The sequence below is a fragment of the Oratosquilla oratoria genome, chromosome 26 (assembly GCF_046742065.1).
Source record: "Oratosquilla oratoria isolate Oo_2021 chromosome 26, ASM4674206v1, whole genome shotgun sequence".
NCBI lineage: Eukaryota > Metazoa > Arthropoda > Malacostraca > Stomatopoda > Squillidae > Oratosquilla > Oratosquilla oratoria.
In genome coordinates, this window is record NC_134802.1 from 49,624,205 (window position 1) to 49,649,558 (window position 25,354).

A 25,354-nucleotide genomic window follows, 5' to 3' on the forward strand; every position below is an offset into this window, starting at 1 on the left:
TAGAACAGCGTTCAGGAATTATGACGAGGAAATGGGGGAGAATAATCCAGTCCTTCTGACCAAGTCTGAGGTGCACAGCAGCGTGGAGGAAAGACCACATCATGAAAGAAGTGAGAAGGAAGTCCAAATGGCAATAGTGAAGTGAGCTGCAAGTCAACAGGGACTGTCATACGAAGTAGAGTCTAAGATATTGGGGTTACCAACCTTGGAGGAAAGAAGGGAGAGGGAAAATATCAATCGTTTATTACTATTCATCTGTCAATTTATTATTATTTACTATTTACCTGTTTGTTTATCATTAACTTTACCCATTTGTTCATTAATTCATTTATCATTATTTATATCATTATAATTTTTATTTATCATTATTATATATTTTTTTCGCATCCGACCTAGTTATGGACCAAAAGGTCTCCTGTTGGCATGCTCCTTATTTATAATCCTATAGGTGTAACAAAGACGAGGGCTTCAAAGACAAAAATTTACTAAGTTCATTACAAAGGCCGAGCATACCGACAGGAGACCTTTTGGTCCATATCTAGGCCAGACGCGAAAAAATCATAATAATGATAAATAAATAAATGAATAAATAAAAACTATAATAATGTAAATAATAAATAAAATACATAAATAAATGCATAGGTATAGTTAAAAGTTCATTTTAGGGTATGGCATAGATTCAAACTGAAAAGAACATGAGACGAACCTGTGCATTCGAATAAAAGAAAAGAAGAAAAAAAAAATAGAATAACCAATGAAAACCAGGAAGGAACTCGGACCTTAGCGCTTAATTGGACACAGATTGCGTCAACGAAGGATCAAAGCAAAAGCAAGGACGGCATGATCTAATAGCCTTTGCAGGTATCCACCAACACATAAAACGGGTTCCAATACTACCTAAACCTCGATTGACCCCAAACCCCTTAACAGCATTCTTATCTACATCAGTAAACTTGCTTCATCGTAACAAAAGCAGTTAAAGGGATTTCAATGAAATCGGACACAATACCTATCCAGGATACCGAACCTGGAAAGTGATTAAGATCCCAGAGGAAGATAGCTGAATAGTTTCAATTTATATGAAAATGTTTCACGACAATGTTGGCCATAAGAACTGCCAAGTGACGATGTAAATGAAGTGGTCGTTTTCGGGGAAATTCCACTGGCGGAATGGCTCCCCCCCCCCATTCCAAAAAAGTACACACGCGTGCAATGGGCGGCTCACAAACTTACCTTCTCTCGGAGCAGTTCGCGGATCTTGCCAGCTTGATCCCGGAAGCGCTGTAGGGACAGCTCCAATTCGAGGCACCGCTCCTGCCAATTGACTTCAGGGCCTCCCCAGACCAGCGGGCCGGGTCCATCGATGATGTCCTTGTCGTCCTCCTGGTCGGACAAGAGGAGGGCCTCGACCCCGACCTCGCCGGCCAGCTCGGAGAGCACGGAGGGCAAGGACGAGGGAACCCCCGAAGAGAGGGAGGTCTCCCTCGAGTCGTCCGTCTTGTGGGACACTTGCGAGTAGCACGAAGGGCTCGCGTGGGACCTCCGGGACACGGCGTGCTCCGTGGGCGACCCTGGCGTCGGGGTCACGTCCCCATGGGCGCCATACTCGTCCACGCCGTTGTCCTGACGGAGGGAGGACGTGGTGCTGAACCTCCCCGATCCGCCGGTGAGGCTCGACAGACGCGCCATCTCGGCCGAGTACCTCGCGTCCAGGTGCATGGCAGAACCCATGGCCGAGTACATCGAGGCTTCGTGCAGGTCCCCCGAGTAACCTCCTCTGCTTTTGTCTCCCCCGCCAGGAGGAGGCAGCGTTGGCGAAGGCGGGCAGTAGGAGGCTCGAGGGGCCGGTTCCGGGGGCGGGTCGCGTTCGGCATCGTCGGCGTAGGTGAGGTCGCCGGACCCCTCGCCGTCTTCGTCCAGCCACGCCTCCACGTCGAAGAGCTGCGATAGCCTCCGCTCCGAGAAGAAGAATCTCGAATCAGAGTACCGATTAGGCGACGAGGAGAGCCCCTGGGCGTAGCTGGACTGGATCACGTGGGAGAAGGGTCGTGTGTAGGAGGGGTGTCCCGCCTGACGCCTTTCGGGGTCCTCGCCGTCAGCCATGGCGACTCAGTGGCGGCGGCGGCGGCCGGGAGGAGGAGGGGGAGGAGGAGGAGGAAGAGGTGGAGGACGAGGAGGACTGGGCATTCGCAGGAAGCAGTACTGTGTCAAAGTATCACAACTCTGATTTGGACGACCCACGACGACGACGACGACGACGACGACGACTGCGACCTCCCTCTTCGTCAGGGGGTTCCTGGTTACGTCCAGGACAGCTGGGGAGAGGCAGCCGACGGTGTGGTAATATGCGTGGCAGAACACTTATCACAGTGGGAAAGCACCATTTAGCGACACCTACACAGTGAAGTTAACACTAATATGACTGTTGGTCTCTTCTTCCTTTCTTTCACACACTCCTGTATACACGCAAGCACGAAAGCACAGGGAAGTGCTAAGGCATGGACTAAATGGGCGTCCGTATGATACAGGTTATCACTACTATTATCACAGAGGACACTTAACACTACACCCTGACAACATTAAAGCTCACGTAAAAACACACAGTCGTATCACGTCCAATACGAAAAACGAACAAACTCACACGTAAAACCTTAACGCAAAACAGTTTCCTACATAGACGAAAGAAACATCTACACTTTCGTCCCTTTGGCTAGCGTGGAACATTCTACTGTACAAAGTCTCTGGTGTATATATATAATACCCGGGTCTTGGGTTGACCACGACAGCAATTTATCAACGTCTCAGATATATATCAACACATGCTGACACGCATGAAGCTATACGATTACAGGACTCGTTGCATACAAAAAACACAACAGTAGCATTTCGGGCACTGTATACGAGTTTCTGTCACGCGCTGTGACTTGGCCAAGGAGGATCCAACACCTTATAGTTGTTACTTGATGCTCGGACCGGGGATTCGCCTCGTAGCTGGCCAAGAGGATCCAATACCTTTTAGTTGTTCCTTGATGTATGAACTAGGAATGGGGATGTGCCTCACACCAAACGACACGGGGGAACCAATGGCACTGCACGATGGGATCTGGAAAGAAAAGAACGACACTTGTTTAGTATTCACGAACTAATGCGTGTGTTTACCTGAGCGCAAACTGCGACGCAGGTAACGCAGCACAGGGCACAGGAAGACTTCCTGTTGCTGAACTGAAGTACAGTTTGATCTTCTCTCTCACTTGAAATGAGTTAGTGCACCTAAAAACATTTCAAATGAGAAAGAAGTACAAACTGTACCTCAATTCATCAACAGAAAGTCGGTCTTTGATCTAAGCTGTGTTGGCTGCGTCTGTTTGCGCTTTGGTTACACTGATTCATAATAGCAATTCATAAGGTTGGCGGCAAGAGACCTTTAAGTCCATGAGGAGGTAGGCTACAGGAAAATGAAACGATAACAAGGAAGTAAACAAACACACAATCAGGCAAATCAGTTCAAATTGACTGTTGCCTCGAGAATCACTAGCTGGAAACCCGTTGCCCAAGAGCATCTGGCAACGATCCTTTGGCCTTCCCAAAGATCTCTCTGGACAGAAACCTTTGACTATCTGCGTTGCATTAGTGAGGAATTCTTTATATGTGCAGTCGCTCTCCTTAGTGGAGCAAATACACTTAGTGAAACTTGAGGCAATTATGTTATCATTATTACTGAACATTTTTAGAAGCTCCGCATGGGATACAAACCCTGACCCGTGCGTCGATAATCACGAGGCCAAGACGCTAGCGACCATGTAGCATGGTCGCTAGCGTCTTGGCCTCGTGATTATCGACGCACGGGTCAGGGTTCGTATCCCATGGCGAAGCTTCTAAAAATGTTCAATCTGTCTTAAACATACACATCATTATTACTCTTAATATTATTACTATAATCTTTAGTTACTATCATTATTATTACAATTATCATTACTATTATTACTACTATAATCATTAGTTACCATAATTATAATTACAATTATCATTATTACAATTAAGAGGTTAGCGAAATTATTTCTACCTAGAGTACTTTTGAGCTCTGACAGTTTGTGACTATAATTTCTCGTCTGATTCATATTGAGCGTAGAAATACTTGTGTAAAATGATGTGAGCTATCTATAAAACTGAACATATGACAAATCCGACTTTTCATCTATCAAGATCACTTTGTTGTCAGTTTGTCAAAAATATGAAAAAAATAGAATAAATAAATGAATAATAATAATAATAATAAATAAAATCATGCAGTATTATCAACTGTCAAATTTTTGGTATACAATTCATGTCGGTATTTTTCAAAATATTTATAAAGCTATTCCATGTTCCGTTACATATTTCACAGACCTATCCTCATGACAAACGTCTTAAGTATGATCTTATTTCTGAAAGATGATCTTATTTCTGAAGTGAGCGAAGATACAGCACCATCCGATATGTCTTGGTAGAGACGAAAGCTGCTTAAGTAACACATTAATCACCCGTGCTAATGAAAGCAGAAGAAGAAGAGGGACGAGGAGGAGGAGAAGCAGAAGAAGAGGGAGAAGACGAAGAAGATGAAGAGGGAAGAGGAGGAGTAGGAAAAAAAGATTGAAGAGAAGAAGGAAAAGATGGAGGAGAAGAAAAAGATGGAGAAGGAGAGAAAGAAAAATATGGAGGAGGAGAAGAAGAGGGAGGAGGAGAAGAAGAAGAGAGAGGAGGAGAAGAAGAAGAGGGAGAGGGGAAGGAAAAGAAGGGGGAGGGGGAGGAGGAGGAGGAGGAGGAGGAGGAGGAGGAGGAAGAAGAAGCCCTTTACAGGACCGCTGCTCTATACACTTCCTTTATCTGACACACAACCCCAACCCCCCTGCTCTATACACTTCCTTTATCTGACACACAACCCCAACCCCCCTGCTCTATACACTTCCTTTATCTGACACACAATCCCCCCCGACCCCCGTCTCCCAAAGGAGTTATCAAAGTGTCCATGAACGGTCCATTTCATTCTGAGAAGCAATTTCAGTGTGACACAAAAACTGAGATCTTTCGCTTGGGAGGAAACTGAGAAACAAAATCTGCAATTTTTTTTGTTTTAACTGTTCCCTTGGTCACCAATTCAGGAATTGCACGTCCTGAGATATAAATGTATCCATTCTACGGCACACACACATATATAATAATTCTCATAATTGTAATATGGAGGACAAGACTTTATGTTCGCCTATGTTGTATGCTATTGCTTTCTCCATTTGAGAGAAAGAAACAGAGACAGAAACAAAGACTACATGACAAATTACTGAATTTTTCATCTGACATAAAATATACATTTTTATTAAGAATCGCTGCGACACATTCGATATGTTTTAAATCGCACGTAATATGCACACACACACACACATTACAAAAAGGATTACAAAGGCGGAGCATGCCGACTGGAGACCTTTTGGTCCATATCTAGGTCGGATGCGAAAAAATCCTAATAATAACAATAAATAAATAAATAAATAAAAACTATAATAATGTAAGTATCAAATAAAATACATAAATAAACGCATAGGCACAGTCAAACAACAAACAGGTAAATAGTAAATGATAATAAATTGACATGAACTAATAATAAATGAGAATCAAACAGACAAATGATAAAAAAATATAATATAAAATAAATGATAATTAATCATTACAGCATCTTGCTTAGGTGTTTATCTAAATAATTTTTAAAGCTTCGAACTGAACTACATTGCACTGCCTCTGCAGGAAGTTTATTCCATTCATTAACTACACGGACAGTTTGAGACCATTGTTTCTTGTCTGATTCTCATTCAGTGTGAAAATTTTGTCACTTTTGATGGGTAGGGAAAGTATATATATATATATATATATATATATATATATACACACACACACACACACATATATATACGTATATATAATGTCCAACACTAAATGGGTCCCAGTGCACAGATAATTTTTATCAACCACAATACACTCTAATTCTAAGCTTCAACATCGAGAGACTCGAGGTCAACATGCAGAAATAGAAACGTGGTAGAGCCAAGGACTCGAACCTGATTTAGCACGTGACAAGTGTTAGTGACTTAACCGATTGCGCCATCAAGAGAGATAAAAGTTGGGCGCAACTTTTATGTATTTGTATGCTGAAGTTACATACACGTATATATATATATATATATATATATATATATATATATATATATATATACATATATATACTATATATATCACACGCGTACATATAGGAAAGGTGGAGAGGGAATAGGAGAAGACGTAGAGGGGACGAAGTGGGGAGACAGGAGAGGACGAAGGGGGATGAGAGGCTCCCTGAACTCCAGGGTAAGGAGGTATAGGGGGAAAGCTTACCGAAGTAAGACGAAGGGAGGGGGGGATTAGCTGGGGGGAAGACGTATAGATGGCGGGGTGGAAGGAAGAGAGTGAACGGGGAGAGATGAGGATGAGAACGGAGGGAGGGGGGGAGGAGACGCGGTGGTGGGGGTTAGAGAAAGGAGTAGAGAGCACGTGAGAGGAGGGAGAGGAGAGGGGAGAGGAGTGGTGAGAGGAGGGAGCGGGTGGAGGGTAGAGATGGGAAGGGAAAGAAAACGGGAGATGACGAGAAGGGGATGAAGGGAAGGGGAGGGGAGGGTTGGGAGGAGAGATTAGGCAAGGAGAGTGGACATAAGAGGGAAGAGCATGGCACAGGAGGAGGAAGAGACGAGGGGGAAGGAATGAAAAAAGCGGAGATCAGAGGAGGCAAGAGGCGACAAGAGGTGACGAGAGGCGGTAAGAGGTGATGAGAGCTGAGGAGGAGAGGAGACTGGAGAGGTGGGGGAGGAGAGGGGGGGAGAAGAAAAGAAGTGACGAGAGGAGAGGAGTGGGGGAGGGGATGGGGGGAGGAGAGGAAGAGAAGGGATGAGAGGGAAAAGATGGACAGTATATGCAGTACTGAAAATGGTGAGGGAGAGAGAAAATAAGGCGAAGAACTGGGGATGGAGAGAATACTGGGGAAGGGAGAGAAAATAAGGTGGAGGTGGGGAAAGGCCGGGTAGGTAATATGCATCTAACTGGAGGAGACGAGAGAGAAGGGGGTGAGGGAGGGGGGGTACTAGAGATGTGAGTGACAGCCAGAGAACTGGAGTATAGGTAAACGAGGAGAAGAAGGGGGGGGGGGATTCTGGAGGTTCTTGTGACGGTTTGTTGGCGTGCAGAGCAGTCGGGCTCTGTACCTACCTATATATATAGATATAGACCTGAGTGGGAAGAAAACGGAGACGAGACGGTTGGGCCATGACGTGCCCCAGTACCCGCGAAGAGTAGCTCGGTCAATTTCGTTCTCGTTTTCGGACGACGCACATCCAAGTTCGATTCCCGAGGGTCACCGGTGATTCCCCCAAGGAGGAGGAGGAGGAGGCGAAATACCTTCTCCTTCCCCAAGAACCTCTTAGCATAAGCCACGAAGAAACGGATGGAAATGTTCTATTGAGGATCGTTTGAATTATAAAGGTGTGAGCAAACACTATATTGTCTTACACGAGAGATTACTGCGTTCCAATTGCGTGGTATCAGAAGGAATCTTACTGCATTTAACTTTTTTTTCATTCTATCTTTCGGCAAGCGATGTTATTTAGGGAAACACCTACGCAACGACATATTATTAAACACAACATAAATAGAAGGCAAAAATGATCACAACGTAACTTATCATTAGTGACCACTTTAAATCTTCTAAACATTGTATTCCTGCCTTAGGAAAAATAATGACAGCACAACCATTTGACTTTAAAACTCCGTTGTATATAAACTGGGGTATATATATTGTAAACCACTAGTCCATATTTCTTTGCAATTGATTAATCATTGATGGCCCTCCGATTCTAGTGGAGGACAATGCCAACATCATATATATATATATATATATATATATATATATATATATATATGTATATATATATATATATATATTTATATATATATATATATATATATATATATATATATATATATATATATAAGCGATGTGCCAAATATGAGATACAAATCATACGAAAATCCACTTACCAGGTTCGAGTTACAAATGTAAACCCATTGTCAACATGAAACAAACCCACAATATCTTCACATTTGCGTTAGAAAGGAAAATCCCCCCCCCCGGGGGGTGCAAAAACCCGATTTAAAACAAGAGATTCAAAGTATCAAGCCATCGCTTAACGAGTAGAGAAAAAGGGTTTCGGAAACCAGTGATGATGAGGATTTGATTGGGGGGAGGGGGCACGGAGCAGACAAGAGACGGACGCAGAAGAGGGATGAAAGGGGGGGGAGGGGATCAAGCACTGCCCTCGGTCTGTTTCCTCAGGGAAAGAAGAGACTTTCACTTTTCTGTGCGACGCCGCTTCTTGCCCTCCTGGGGAAGACTTAAAATATAAAAGTCAGTCAATAAAACATACACACACACACACACACACTATACATGATTTTAAGAAAGAACTGGATGCGGAAAGATACAACTGCGGGTCACTACGAGCATAGCTCTCCTCCCGCAAAATACAACTAGGTAAATACACACACACACACATATATGTGTGTGTATATATCTATGAGTGGAAGGGCGGTGAGTTAAACACAGATAACAGTTGGAGTTTTATTCACTGATGTTTCGTCTTACCAGGACATCCTCAAAGTACTTTGAGGATGTCCTGGTAAGGACGAAACGTCAGTGAATAAAACTCCAACTGGTCTCTGTGTTTAGCTCACCGCCCTTCCACTCATATATATATATATATATATATATATATATATATACATATATATATATGTATATATATGTATATATATATATATATATACACACACACACACATAAAGTTTACAATCAATGTATCCTCCCACCAATAATCTACGAGTGTGAGACTTAGAAACTGAAGAAGGCGATGGAGTGCACAAAGGAGATGAGAAATCAATGGTGGAAATAACGCTGAGAGACCGAAAGAGAGCAAGTTGGGTGAGAGAACAGACTGGATTGAAAGATATGGATGGAGGCAGTATAAAAAAGTGGAATCGGGAAGGTAAGTTAGCGCGAACGACTGATGAGCGATGGAGCAAAGGTGTTACTGAATGGACGCCGCGAGATGGGAAGTGTGGAAGAGGGAGACCAGACAGAAGGTGGAGAGATGAGATTGAGAAGTTTGCGGGAGTAACGTGGCAGAGGTTGGCGCGGTTGTGTGAGTCATGGAATGCTATGAAAGATACCTTTGTTCAACAGGATGGCTGATATATATATATATAAATATATATATATATATATATATATGTATATATATATGTATATATATATGTATATATATATATATATATATATATATATATATATATATGTATATATATATAAATGTATATATATTCATATATATATATATATATATATATATGTATATTGCAGCAATTCACAAAATCATGTGAAAACAGATTTGCAGAAAAAACACTGGAAAAAAAAAAATTAGTCCGAACGTTTTCGTCTATTTTAAGACATCATCAGGGACTAAGTTTCTTATTTCCCATTGGTTTCCTGCACACACGTACACAATTCATATATATGTATGTGTGTGTGTGTGTTGTGTGTGTATGCGCGCGCGCTCGCATTTTTACATCACCGTGAAATGGGTAGGCAAAATTACAACACAAAAACTTGAAGACAGCTGATATGTTCGTGCTTCACATACTCACGTTTCTGTTCTTTTGTGGTAATTTTGCATATTATATATAAATATATATATATATATATATATATATATACATATATATATATATATATATTTGAATATCTAGGGAGCAGATTCTCTTGTATGCATGTGTTGTTAAAGTCGACAGCATTAAGGAGGTTGTTAATTTTCTTATGGGTATTCTCCAGCTTTCTAACAAATACTCTGTCATTTGGAGAGTGGGCATAAACCAAGTTGCCTTAATGCTGTCGACTTTAACAACACATGCATATATATATATATATATATATATATATATATATATATTGCTATAGTTGGGCAGCAGATCCTCTTTAAGGCAAATGTCATTAAAATTTGCAGCAGCTTCTGCGTTCACGAGTTTTTTGCTGACATTCTCAACTTTTCTAATGCTGGCGCGCTGAGTCGTGCTAAGTTCTTTAATTACCTGACCAAATAGCATTGGAGGTGTAAGTAAAGGCATCGGAATTATCTTCTCTAATTTTATGCAGAGCTTTCGCCTAACTGTTAGGCATCTTCAGTGCTAATGAGTACAGTGTGTGGGAAATCATCTTATATACACAATACAAAGATCACAGACACATGCGTGCTGATCCGGTTGACCAATCAGGAGGCAGGAACACTAAGCTCCGCCCCCAGGCCTAGCGGCTGATCCTTAAGGCGACCTCGATGTCTTTTGAAGTGGGAATAATAAATGGATCCGGAGTCTGTCTGTTCATCGTGGGGTTTTTATCTTTTATGTATAAGGCTTCTAGGATATGAAGGCGTGTGTGGTTTGTTTCCGTCTGTAACAAACCACACAAACCACACACGCCTTCATATCCTAGAAGCCTTATACATAAAAGATAAAAACCCCACGATGAACAGACAGACTCCGGATCCATTTATTATTCCCACTTCAAAAGACATCGAGGTCGCCTTAAGGATCAGCCGCTAGGCCTGGGGGCGGAGCTTAGTGTTCCTGCCTCCTGATTGGTCAACCGGATCAGCACGCATGTGTCTGTGATCTTTGTATTGTGTATATAAGATGATTTCCCACACACTGTACTCATTAGCACTGAAGATGCCTAACAGTTAGGCGAAAGCTCTGCATAAAATTAGAGAAGATAATTCCGATGCCTTTACTTACACCTCCAATGCTATTTGGTCAGGTAATTAAAGAACTTAGCACGACTCAGCGCGCCAGCATTAGAAAAGTTGAGAATGTCAGCAAAAAACTCGTGAACGCAGAAGCTGCTGCAAATTTTAATGATATATATATATGTATATATGGGTATAAACTGGACAAATTTAGATTTAAGAAGGAAATATGCAAGAATTGGTTTACAAATAGGGTGGTCGATGAATGGAATAAACTTAGTAAACACGTAGTAAGCGCTGAAACTATCAGTTAAAAAACGATTAGACAACTTTATGGATGGGGACGACAGGTGGTGATGGATACGGAGCTGCCTAGTGTAGGCCTTATGGTCTTTTGCAGTCTCCTTTATTTCTTATGTTCTTATATATATATACATACATATATATGTATATATATACATATATATATATATATATATATACTCTATATATATATATATATATACTTGTGTGTGTGTTCCAACGGTCACTTGACCTCCAATTGAGAAGCACTGGCCCTGTCTCTCAGGCAGCCAGGAACACGGGCCTCTCAGTAGCTGCAAGACAAACCGAGGGCCCCGATCCTGTCCGAACCCGTGTGCCGCAGAAGGAAACCCAAAGCTTGTGGTCACTGGATTCTACTTATTTGGAGATTTCTCGGAAAGGAGTGGGATGGGGTCCGTTGCGCGGAGGTATTGTGAGTCACGAAGGTTTGTTTTTATGGATTGGAAAAGATGAACTGGTGATTTTTTTTTAAACATATGGTGGACTTGTTTCTGTTTCTATACTTTTCCCCTCATAATGCTTTGGTTTCACTGAATAATTTATTTTCGTCATTTAACTTTTTATTCGTGTGATTGTTGGAATTTCGTAAACATCTTCACATCGACGGTTGCTGTAGATTCCGTTCTTACACAAATCCCTGACAAGTTAAACTGAATTGCCAGCCTTTTCACCGTTTTCTGGCATCTCCCCCTTGTCTATATGAACTTTATTTTTGTGTCACGCACACGCAATGATTACTATACTAACTGTTACACACTGTACGTTGTTGACGTGCGCTGAAGTACATCCCAACCCTCTCACCTTGCCCAGCCGCTCTGCTCACAGAAACCCAATCCGTCTCCACGCCCACCCCAACCTCCCCACCCGCCCTCACCAGCCTCCCTCCGTCTCTCCCTCCTCCCCCCCTCTCTCTCTCCAAGCCACAGCTAGATGGAAGCTTACGGTGCAAATGCAATGTAGCAATTATTTGTCAAACAACTGCATAATTCATTACTTCTTGCGTTAACATGAATCTGGTTGCAAGGCGCATTTCTGCCCGTGACCAATCCTAGCCCTGTTACCCTCCACTAGCCAAGCAAGCTGGTGAAGAGCTTATACCGAGGACGTCACAAGTGTGCGAGCTGCCAGGGTACGTAACAGTCACCACCGATGGCCGTTGTAAGGAAGAGTCTATTAAGTCTTCGAGCAGGGAAAATTCAATTTCCAACCCTCACTCCCTCTCATCCAGCCCACCCAACTTGACATTTTTTCGCAAGCCTTTTCCTCCACAAAACAACGCCCTAGGGGTTCATCCCACTCTATTCCCTACCCCCGTGGCTTAACCCTCCATCTCTTTCCCGAATTACCCACCGTCTGCCTCCCTTGCTACACTTCCCAACCTTCGTCCGTCCCACTTGACTCGTACTTCCCCCTCCCCCACCCCCTACCCCAACCTCACGCTCCCTCCCCTCCCTTCCTCCCCTTGCCTTTACCTTCCTGAGTGCTAGTATACGGTTTCCCCAGTTTTATTTCTCGTTGTTACTATTTCTTTCTTGTCATTATTATAAGTTTTCTTGTTTCCCCTTTCTTCTTTACTTTCACAACCGCTGGGTAATGTTTGAAACGTACGCCTTTACAGCTAGTCATGGAAAAGTGATGAATTGCATAACCAGTCGCATTACGACTGCTGCCTCGACGATAAAAGCGACTAAATTCGACACAGCTGGTAAAATGTAATCGTATGAATACACGTCGTTGTAATTAAACACCAATGTTCAATCATCAGCATTCAGAGCAACATATTTTGTACTTTAATGGTCATTGGTCAACTTCTTCGTTATCGGAGTTGCCGTGTGCACCATAATAAAGCAGCCGAAAGGCAATAGAGATGGTTCAGTCTGCAGTTGTGCGAACATTTTGTCAATATACACCCTACTTGCCTCAACCACTGTAGTAGATGGCCGTTGCTAGGAAGCTTGCCGACGTGACGTCACGAAAGGCGGGAAATGTGATGCTTTCCCGCCTTCACCTCGCGACACGGGTCGTCATGCACCAGTTTGTCATGAACAAAGTCTACTTTCAGAAATACAATGAATCACTCTGTAAAGCTGTCATAACTTATTTCATTGTTTTCTCGGTTTTCTACGTTATATTTCAGGTGCTGCCCCTTTGTTAAAATAATTAGTTGCTCTCACGATAATAAAATATTTTAATTCATTCGCATTATCATATTTCTGTGTCTTAGTTTTCTGCATATGCTACATAAACATAGTTACAAAAAATCCTTTGCAACATGCAAATTTTAGCTTGGAAGTACACAAACATATTCTACTTTAATTTCTGCTAAATTCACTTGTGACTTTACTCCAACGCTGGCTCCAGCATACACAAAGAGCAACGGCCTTAGACTAAGAGACGAGACGAATAAACACGTTTCTTCTTTATTTCCATCTCGCGAACTTAATCAATTGCAATAAAACATTTTTGCATCCCTTCCCCTCAGTACAGACACTCATTTCCTGTGGAACGCAGACTCTCGGACCAACATTATAATTTAGTCCCGTTTCTAAACAGCAAACACGCTTCCTCCCCCGCTGTTCAATTTAAACTTTTTCTTTCTTACACTTCCTTTTCTCCTTCTTCTGACTTAATTTCTCTCTACTCCTGCTTCGCAATATTTTATTCCATTCCATTTCATACCTTCCATCTAATTCCAAAGTTCAAGACTTTCTCTGAAATTCATCCAGGCGTCTTTCTCTTTTCCTGTGTGTGTGTGTATGCGCGTGAGGAAAAAATATCTGCACCCATGCAATATATATATATATATATATATATATATATATATATATATATATATATATATATATATATAAAATTTACATGGGTCTTTTCCATTTTACGGCAGGCACAATTTTTAGGTTAAGTTAGGTTAGGTTTCAGATTAATATTAATTTCTTACCTCTCTTAAGTTGTTGAAATCAACTGCATGCCGTAAAATGGAAAAGGTCCATATATACATATGCATACACAACGCATACATATATGACCTTTCCCTTGTACATGAGTCCTTTGCTTCTTGCCTACAAATATTAATTATCAAGCTCATGAAGAACAGGGGACTCCAATTACCCTTTGAACAACAGCTCTACCAGCCTTGGCCCTTGTGAAGAATGACGGTCCCATGCAAAAAAAAAAAAAAAAAAAAAAAAAAAAAAAAAAAAAAAAAAAAAAAAAAAAAAAAAAAAAAAAAGGGTTAGGTTAGGTGGACCTTTTGAACAACAGGGTTCTACATTTGTCCTTTTGAAAAATAGGAGCCCCAAATCAAACGAGATCACTATTCTTCAAAGGCTCCATAACCAGTAACATTATTTCCCTATCCAACGGTTAGATAATACATTCAAATAATTAGACGTCGGTTTTCAAATATGTATTCCTTTAATTCTGTCACGGACCACCCGCCCTCCAAGCTGGCGTGACGACCGTTTTGAATATTACCTCTTTCGTTACTGGGTTCGTAACTCCATTTGCACCTCTCACTTCTGAGAAGGCAAGGAGTCGGTTACCACTGCATCGTCTTTTATGCCGTCCATATTTCAATGTTCACCTGAAATAGAAGAAGAATACGTATTAATTTTACAGCAATACGCGAGCAAAACTTACTCTAAAAAAAACTCATTAGAATATAAAGAATTACATGAATAGTCTTGGAGTGACGAGGCTCAATGATAAATAATTAACACCACAACATGAGACAAAACTGAAGGCGATGTTTTCCAATGGCATAAATCGACAAGGTAGGTGAAACCCTTTTCGAAGTTCATGCCCAAGCAGAAATGGGCCCATCCATTAAAAAGCCAATTATGGCTGATGAGAATAAGTAAGAAGATCAGTTAGCCAGCACAGGTTACAAGACTTAGTTTAATAAAGTACCCATCAGGTACAAAATAATATGACATCACTAGTCGATCGGTCAACGGAATTCAATCGCGCGCGAAATATAAACAAAACATTCGAATTGCAAAAATACGCTTCGCAAAGTAGTGCCTCCAGAAAAAATAAACAACGCATTAAGATCAAAACCCTTCTGAACAGATAATGAATCCATTAAAATCACGTAAACCGATACGAAGAGCCTGACCTCAAAGCCATGATAATCGAAAGATCGAATCACCGGTAAGGCACCGGACATAACATGTCCACCGAGACAAAATAGCAAGGCCACATATACAACAAACTAATTGACTGAGAAAAATGAGACGGGAGGTTATGATACTTTATATATATATATATATATATATATATATATATATATATATATATATATATATATATATATATATATATATATATATATAAATAAATAATTACAGTCAGCCTAATGATTTACTCCCTATAGATTCTGGTAGCATAATCGGAAGCGTGTTCGTTTCATATTCGTTTAGTTTGGGTTCGAGTCCCGTACTCCTCTCCGATTCCCAACAGCGACTGTTACCTATCCCAACAGTCTAAGTGCACGGGGCAAAGGTGACTGCTTCGGCCGCAGCTACGCGTCTCCTGGCGTAGGTTCCTCAACTTCTGTTTACCACCACTACCGGTGACTTGAATAATCTTTATAAAATATATATCTGGCTGTTGCTATGCTATTTCATTCTGAGTCAGGAAACCCGCCTACCTGAACCTGTATACAGCGGGTTATCATACTTTCTGGCTGCATCCAGCTGATTTTATTTAGATGAGGGAATCCCCACTGTTGGAGGGGTGAAACAGGTAAACAAAGGTGGCAATACTAATAATAATTACAATAATAATAATAATATCTGGCCAAAACTGGTTCGCGCGACAGCCCAGACGGAAGAGCAGCATACTGTAGAGCATGCGCAGTTACCTTCGAGCAAACATGAGCTTCCGCGCGTTTGCCCACAGAAACGGCAAAAATCTACAATTGTTCATTATTCGTGACATTTCATTTTTTCTCCCCGAGTAGGGCCCCACTGCATATATTGTTTGCTCAACTGTTATATTGTTTGCCAACGATCTGATGTTGAAATAAAAAAAATACGTAGTACATCATGGGCTCATGGAACACTTGAATACCCGAACCATTGCACGTCAACAAACAACGACAACCATGCAGTTACGAAAAGAGGTTTGGCGCGCGTTTGATGGCGTCACTGTATGGATGTGAATGGTGGGCAGTGGCTGACCTTTAATGCGTGTAACAATGAAATTGAACTGGAATGCAGATGACTGAGTCCATAACGGCACCAAAACTCGGATCTCTGTTTCCCTTTCCTTACCAAAATGTTAGGAATTGCAACAGCAACAGCAGCATATATGGGTGTATTATACATACTTTTTCTCAACAGTAAATATTTACCATTTTAGTACTTAATGTTATAAAAAAATATATTAACGACTTAAATCAGTGAAATACACATTCAAATCAAAACATGTTGCAGTGTGTGGTATAAATTAAAACTGTGATGGAAACCGGTAGGGATGAACGATACTCAAATTTCAAAATTTATCAGCGCTTGAGATTTCCTCGACATTATGGACTGCCCCGGGGTCAATAATATAAAATAAAATAAAATAATAAAAAAGTAAAAAATGAAATCAGTTTCCTACACCGATTTGCAAATAAACGGAATGCCCTTCAAGTGGTAAATGTACAAGTTCATCTTTTTTCCACAATAGTAGGACCGCCCAAAACGAAAATTCGGAATAAACACAGCTAGGATGCACGCACGTTCACATACTGTACACGCAGACACGGACAAACAAATTAGAAATAAAACAATAATAGTCTAAGCCAACAATTGTAGTCATGAGACATTTGGAAATAATCTAAAAGACAAAACAATCTAGATGCATCAACTCGTAGAATAACTAAGAACCTGCTATTTTATATGTGAATTCAAGTGACAGCTGCGAGAAAAAGACACGACCCCATGAATTTAACTTCTTCCTTCTATAACACAATACGGTACATTAAGTTGGTAAACAGGCACATCTATATACATTCCACATACTCTCACATGAAGCTTGGTCCCAGATGGAAAATGTGCCGACGAATCATCCAAGACTACACCAAAAGTCTATGAGCATCAACCCACTCATGTCATACCAGTGGTCACCAAACTTGCTTCTTACAATCATCAAACAATTCTCCCCAAGAAACTCGTGAAGACGAGTGAACTAGAAAGCCCCCACGTCAAAGCTGTCACTAACTGCCGTGCGTTTAAACGGAAACGGGGGTCTGCAAATAACGGTCGTGTCTCTACCGAACATAAGGTTCATAACAGACGCGGTGTGTTCTCATGCCCTACACATTACCCTGACCATAACCACCCCCAACTCCACACATTACACTTTCCTCCTACGCCGACATTAGACACCTAAACCCCAGCATTTGAACTCCGTAATGTCTATGCCCAATTCATCCTACCCAAGCTTTATTTCTTCCTTATCCCTGCGCTGCCAACACCCAGTGAAGAGCCAGCTAGAATCAATACGGAAAACAACCTGCAAAGTATCTCTGGGTTTACACTGCCACACCCATCAACGTTTTCATCGGAACACTTTTTAAGGAACTTTCAACATAAAGAACAGTCAGGATTCCAGGCTTGAATTGTTCAGATTAACTACGGATTTTTATGTGATTTTAATCTCTGATAGGATAGCGTAGAACATAGAATTAATGAAGCATCACTGGAATATATAACACTAACAGGAATCGGAAGCGACATCCCAAAGTGATAAACATGTTTTTAAAACCGACACAACAATATCATTACAACAGTATTATTTGAGGTTAATGTGTATTTCGAGGCCAATTCTAAAAGGCACATCAAACAGTGGAGTAAAACATAATATAATGCTACAAAATATTACTGGAAAATTTCAATGTGCTGAGAAGAGTTGTTGAGTGTGTTTTATTTTGATTGTGTGTGTGTTTGCGTGCGTGCGTGTGTGTGTGTGCGATTCACCATGGTCTTGGATAACGTGCTGGACTCGTGATCGACAGCTATTACCCTGCAGGAAGTGTGTGTGCGCGTGTGCGCACGTGCGTCATCAGTGTCTTATGCAACACTGTTCAGATCAAAGGCAATGCAAAGACACACATCACTATCACATCAAGGCTAGACAGCTGGAACTAGTTTACCCACACCATTTCATTATACTGTGACCATCATTATATTCTGACGCCTCGAAATCAATCATTTAAAGGAAAAAAAAACATAACATTGTGTTATATCACTTCTTCATCCATTTACAACCATTCTCCATTCACCCCTATCTTTTGCAATATCTCTTCCATGTCCACACCAAACATCCGTCTTATTCTAGATCTGTCGCCAAGTCCCTTCTAGCCACGTCTGCTTTCCACCTCCACATTTTTATTCCATCTATCCTTTTAACACCAATTTTATTTTTTAACACTTAATCTTAACACATCTAGGCTCTTCCTTTCTTCCTTCAAATTCAAAGTTTCTGCTCTACACAGTGTTATGGGCACAATTAATCCCTAGTACAATAATTTCTGTGTGTTCATCCTCAGATATCAATTTCTAATAACACTTTTCATTCTTCAACAAGTGCACACCTAAGCGATATATCAATAGAAAATTAAATATTAATTTTGTAAATTATTATACATCAATGTAATATACGTTTTATTGGCAGAAATGAAAAATTATAGAAGCGATACACTAATGACAAATCGGACGTCAGCGAGCTTCGAGACGCCATGATTGTTTTTGTTTGTTGTCGAAGACGAACCAACGGAAATCTAATAAATTGGTCTAGTCTTATCTAACTTCCCATGAGGCATGCATCTACTATCCCTTGAGGTCATCAGACTAGACTCTATAATTCATCTCTACCTACATTCCTCCATTCTCTATTATACATGATCCCATATGCAGGTACTTAGCTCTCCACAACCTTCAGCCTCTTATCCTTTAAACTTACCTCCAATCCACCATCATTATCACCACTTTACCTTTGACCACATTTACATTAAGTTCTCTCCTCTCAGGTTTGGCCATATATTCAAATTGGCCTTGGTGCCATTACCATAAAGAAAACACTGAACACTTAATCCTAAACTGCCTTGCTCTCACTCTATCCAAACAGCAGCACAACATATCTACCTTGAGTGACATGGGGGAAATGGATAGACTCGTTTACTGGTCCTTTCACACACACACACTTTCAACCACAAGCACAGTGTTATTTACAAACAACAACTGGCTCACCTCCTACTTCCTTCAACTGAAACTCACCAACTCTTGCAGGAAGGATATGTAGGAAGACCCAATATGGAAGAGTGACAAAGCAAGGACAACATGTAGCTACGTTTGGGTGTACAGCCACCACAGAGACTAATGAAGAAGTTACATTATCATTATGGTTAGGCAAGGCTGGGTTATGAAGAATGAACCTTGGCTGGTTATTTGTAGAAGATTGACCAAATTATTGTCATTGCCACTCCAAATAAGATAGTAGTAAAAACTGTTTGGAATACAAAGTGTTAGCATTATAAGATGGTTGCATCCTAGAGCCAAAAATGAGTACCTCCAAGTGAGAGAGGCTTTAAAAGAGAATTACTTCCCTGCTGGCCTTCTTGAAAGCCTGCCAATGCCCACAACTCCATCTGGAGGGGCATTTGACACTCCATCTTTGAACCAGGTCTAAGTCCTCTCTATCAACACTGACTATATTTTCCCCCATCTTACTATAAGCCAAAAAAGAAAAAAAAAAAAAAAAAAAATATATATATATATATATATATATATATATATATATATATATTATATATATACATATATAATAAAATAAAAAAATAATAAATAATAATAAAATAAAAATAAAATAATAAGAATAATAATAACACAAACATCTTATGTCAATATAACAAACCTAAATCCAATGTTTCTTCCCATACACATCCATGGAATGGCCAAAGGACTGTACTTACCTAACTGTAGTACAGTACTTTACACAGGAGAGAACCAACACTCATGGAATCGCAGCCTCTATAATCCAATTCATCATACCTAGCTTTAAATTCATGCATGGTTCTAACTTGGTCTACATCCTTAATTTCCAATTACCATATTTTGATTTGAATTCATGCATTGTTCCAGGTACGGCTACATCACCTATATCATTCCAATTTGTTATGCATCTATGTGGAAAACTGTATTTCTTTACATTCTTTATTCATAGTCTTTCTTTATGTGTTTTCACACCTAAAGATCTTCTCTCCCTAATCAAGAGATCTCCTGTATGTGGAAACATTAACATGAACACAACATATCTGGGGAGGAGTATGTTTAGCAGGTGCCCAAGGCACCCTTTAGTTTTCTTCTTCATTCTGGGAACATAATCTCCAAGCACCATGAGCTACACAACAACAACAACAATAACAACAGCTCTACTTAAGATCAGACAGAAAGTGGGGAGAAGAGATAGAGATGTTTGCAGGAGTGACATGACAAAGGTTGGCACAATCACGCAAATCATGGAATGGTATGAAAGAGGCCTTTGTTTAGAAGTGGACTCCATCTGGCTGATGATAAATTAATTGTTAGCCCCACTCAGTCATAGAATAGACAATGCATATACATTTACACCAAATGTTTGGTCAATAGTATGACATGCCTGTGACATAGAAATAACAGTACTTTTCTGCAAGTGTGATTCAAACTTATGCATTGGAAGAAAACACTAAATTCTACTGTATGAAAAGCAAACATGAATGGAAGGTTGTCAAAAAGAGTGGATTTTTCTGACAGAAATATTTTGATTAGGAATGAAAGGGCTTTGTGGTCATGAAAGAAAACTGAAAATTATGTGTAAACGTGAAGAATTTTTATCCATACAGACATATAAATGCTTGGAATAGCTTGGAAGGCAATATACCTCAAGCTGAAACCATACATGAATTTCAAACTTCAGTATGGTAATTGGATAATAAGGTAATAGTCCAAGTTGGAACCATGCAAGAATTTTAATGTACGAAAATTGGAAAACAAGAGACACAATCCTAAGAATGTTGTTCCTTTCCTGTACACATTATTACAATTAGGTAAACACACACACACACACAATCTCAGATCATCACTCTTTCAGTAATCTGAGTTAGAGACCCCACCCAGGGCTGAAAAACATCACAACAATGCAAGCCAACATTCCTCTCTAGTGGACAAGGAATTGTATATTTACCTAACTGTAATCCATATTTACCTAATTATGATGTACAAAAATAGATGTCCTGTCTCCTGAACACCATTTATCATAATCTGCCTTCAATAAATTTGTTGTATTTATTTGCAAATACCATAACGCATCATGTAATGACCAATGGGTGAAATAAAAAGATGTAAAGGTGAATCCACATCAGTAAGATTAGACTTACTGTAAGCAAAAGAATTTAAAGTTACTCAACCAAGAATACCAGTATTATAAGTTAGAACAATCATATAGTCCTCATTTCCTTATGAAAGTAGGAAATGCAGACCTATGAGATGAGTCATATAGACAAGGCAAAAACAACTTTAGGAAAGAAAAATATCCATGACAAAAATTCTATCAAGAAGCAGGACTGGAACGGGTTCAGATACAAAAGAAATAAATAGAAACAGAAAAATCTTCCTGAATTTTTAAAATTTGGGTTTCTGTATGGGGGAAGGACTGGTTTAGCATACGAGGGGGGGCGGTAAGAATTGCAAATGGTAGGGAAAGAAAACCATTAGAATGAAAGAATATACAAGAACCAGAAAGTAATACAGAATAATCAGTACTGTACAGGAATAAATCTTAAAGAAACAAATGTAATGGTGAACCTAAACTGTTAGATTTGTAAATAGCATAATTAGACGGAGGAGTCTTTATGATAAAAATAAATGGTATAGTATATGATGGAACAAACAACTGAAAAAATGAAGACTTTCCAATACATATTCAGCAAGGAAATGACTTCTAGGAGAAGAAAAGAATACCTGCAGTAGTTGTGTTAAATGATAGTGTAAGTGTGAAAAGTACATAAAATACATGTCTGAAAGGTCTCTATGTCAGATGGAATTTCCAGTTGGACACTCAAAGAATAAGAATTGGCAGGGAAGATTCACAAACTGATTTTGTTTTCAATAGAAGAAGAAAGATTAATTGTGGTCCCAATTTATCAAGGACGAAATTGGGAGGAACCTCTGAATTATAGACCAGTATGATAACCAAATTGTATGAGAGAATTTGTGAAAGATAGATGGAATATTTGGAGAGATAGAGATCTTGCTAGGTTATAAAATAATTTTCAGAGAAGGAAGAGTTTGTATATCAAAGCGGAGAACGCTTACACATCTTACAGAAGATTAATGTGGAAGTTGGAAAACATAACTTACAAGAAGTTTCCTGGAATTGATAAAGGGTAATTGTAAAACAGTGCTGAAGGAAATTAGATTGGATGCAAGTGACTAGAGGGATCCATAAGGCTCTATTCTGGCACTTGTAGTAATGCTATTAACATTATATATGTTAACAGCATAATGGATGGAATAGTTATACCAACTTATTTCCATACTACACCAAAATCATTAAAAGAAGCCATAAATTGCTAATGGATGACACTGACAGGATTTATGACTAGAGCTAGAAGTTGAATATGAAACTGAGTAGAAAAAAACTTGAAAATGGATAATGAGAAGAGGAGACCGTCACTTACACAATCAACCAATCTGTTGACCTGGTCCTCTTTTGTAGAAGATTTTTAAACTTAAGAAAAATGGTTGCAGCAACTGCTTCATTTCATATGTTACTCAGGAATGAGGTTTTGTGAAGATGTCTAGAGTGATTGAGTCCACAGTATAGGATAAAGTGCTGTGTCTTCTGTGTGTTGAATACATCTAAGGAATGTTGTGCCCTATGCCAGGGCAATTCTGTGTTAGTACAGTAAATGCCAATGCAATTACTGTCTTTGGGAATGATTTCTCTGCTTGACTGACTTCTAGGAGTGTCTGTGTATTTTCCTATGGAAGTGTTATGGGGTACTGCAGTTAGGTTACTGTATATGTTTGAGTAGAATGCTGCTGGAGTTGTTTTCATACTTTGTATGGTGTGGTGTGTTTGTGTAATGTGATGGGTGGGTGAGTTTGCAGACTTTAGCAGAGAGCTGTGCATCTTTCAGTCTTATGTAATGTTCTATCAGGAATATACCTGTTTCTGAGTGTAGATGTACTGCTGGAGTTGTTTTAGTGCAACCAGTTATAATTTTTTGGGATTTATTTTGCATTGCCTGTTTTTCAAATTGTTCAATAACATGCTGTAAAAACATAGTGAACTCTTGTTCTTTAGAAATATACAACAAAATATTAAAAAAGTTACAGTAGCACAGGAGGAAAGGGACCTAGGAGTATTAGTTACGGATAATCTGTCACTCAAAAAACAAATCAGCAGGATAACCGGTGAATGTAGTATAAGCTGTTGACAAACATAAGAAGGAAACCTAGATTATAAAAGGCAGCTTATTTGACAGGTTATGAAAGGACTGAACATACCAAGAACAATTGCAAACACAGGTACAGCTAGTCCATAATAACCATGCTCAACTACAATTCCACAGCAAGGTATCTAATAAAATACCAAAGACAATACATGAACAGTACACAATAAAGCCTTAATATCAATAACTCACTTCACTAAAACAATATCAATAGTACATCTGCTCTTAGAAACTAAAATCCTCTACATAGCACAAGAGAATGACAGGTACACAAGTCTATGCAAAATCACTTGAACCCGCGCACCTATCACAAAATATCGTACAAAGCCCCTCCAAATGCAAAGTGATAACAATTCCAACAACATTCCACTCAAATATCTACATCCCACATCTAGTATTCCACAACACTTCCATACAAAACACACACCACATGAAACACAAAACCACAACTCCTATCCTATATATCACAATTGGGTAAATACACACAGAGCACAAAACAAACTTATAATCAATTACCATATTCTATATTACATCAGACTTCCACAGAAATCAAGCCAACACAGATCACTTCTTAGAGAAGCAAATAAATGCACTGGCATGCCGCTCAGGTCACCCACCACCTTGCACTAAAACGGTACCACACAAAAGACTGATCATCTATTGTCCTGATATCACCTATGAAAAAAATTGACAAGATCGTATATAACGAAAAAATGTCAAAAGGCAACAGCAAGAAAATTTAGAAGCCTGCATACTTGCAGAACTTTAAGAAATAATGGTGTCCATACAACTTAATTAATTATTTGTGGTATAAGTTACAAGTAGGCTCAGGATGACAATATCAATTCAAGACGAAGTTGGATATCTGGGGCCACATTACAATTAAGTAAATACAACACACGTGGTGCATTCCCAGCAGCTTGAATGTGAAGTAAACCCCCCGGCAAATTGCGACCATTTTCATATTCCCTTACCAGTGCACACCAAGGCGGGATGGCCATATACAGTTCGCCACTGGAAGGGTGTTCTACATCCTAATCACGCTGAGAGTTCAAAACAAACTCCATTTTAAGGCCGAGCCCAAGGAAAAGAAAAACAGAGATGGAATGCAAAGCGACTGACTCGTCCCTGTAAAACTCATCTAGCTGTATAAACACATACGAGTGCGAGCTTGCTGCTATCACTGGCAGGCGCAAACGAACATGGACATAAGGGGAGAGCGTGGGACCGCCCTGCATCGTCATGTCGCATGCAGCGACGCTGATAGCACTCCAACATCACATCAGTTACAGTCAGCAAGCAGTCGGGCCTTGTATCCTCAAGTTTGGAATGATTGTGTTAGGTTGAGGGGTTCAATGCACGCACAGGCATAGGTGTGGTCCACCAAACGTGGGGTGTAAGTCACATATCCTTATTTGGCCTGCTGGTAAGACTTGCATGTACGGAAAAGTATAAACCATTTACCGATATGCTTTTGTTAAATGCGAGTGAAAAAATTGTCGATATTCATGTGTTAAAAACAGTTTAAATAAGCAACTGGTATAGGCAAGAACCACATCACCGTGAAAATTTAAACACCCTTGTATCTTTGTCTTACTTTGTCTGAAGATGTAATATACGAAAGTTCTTACTGTCTACAAGTTTTTCTCCTGTGGTGATATTGCATGTACATCTGCGTGCCCGGTACTTCACTCACATT

The 25,354-nt window shown here is 40.0% G+C and overlaps 1 protein-coding gene across 4 annotated transcripts in view; it reads right to left on the reverse strand.

Moving 5' to 3' along the window:
* Positions 1-25,354, reverse strand: part of LOC143039543 (uncharacterized protein CG43867) — a 284,063-nt gene that overhangs the window by 242,559 nt on the left and 16,150 nt on the right. For 3 of the 4 annotated variants that reach the window (XM_076209712.1, XM_076209713.1, XM_076209710.1), the window contains exon 2: positions 1,234-3,103. In XM_076209712.1, coding sequence (XP_076065827.1) covers positions 1,234-2,103 — 870 coding nt within the window. In that variant the 5' untranslated portion in view covers positions 2,104-3,103. Of the gene's footprint in view, positions 1-1,233; positions 3,104-14,645; positions 14,755-25,354 lie in introns of all 4 variants that reach the window. The other variant, XM_076209711.1, reaches the window with a different exon arrangement.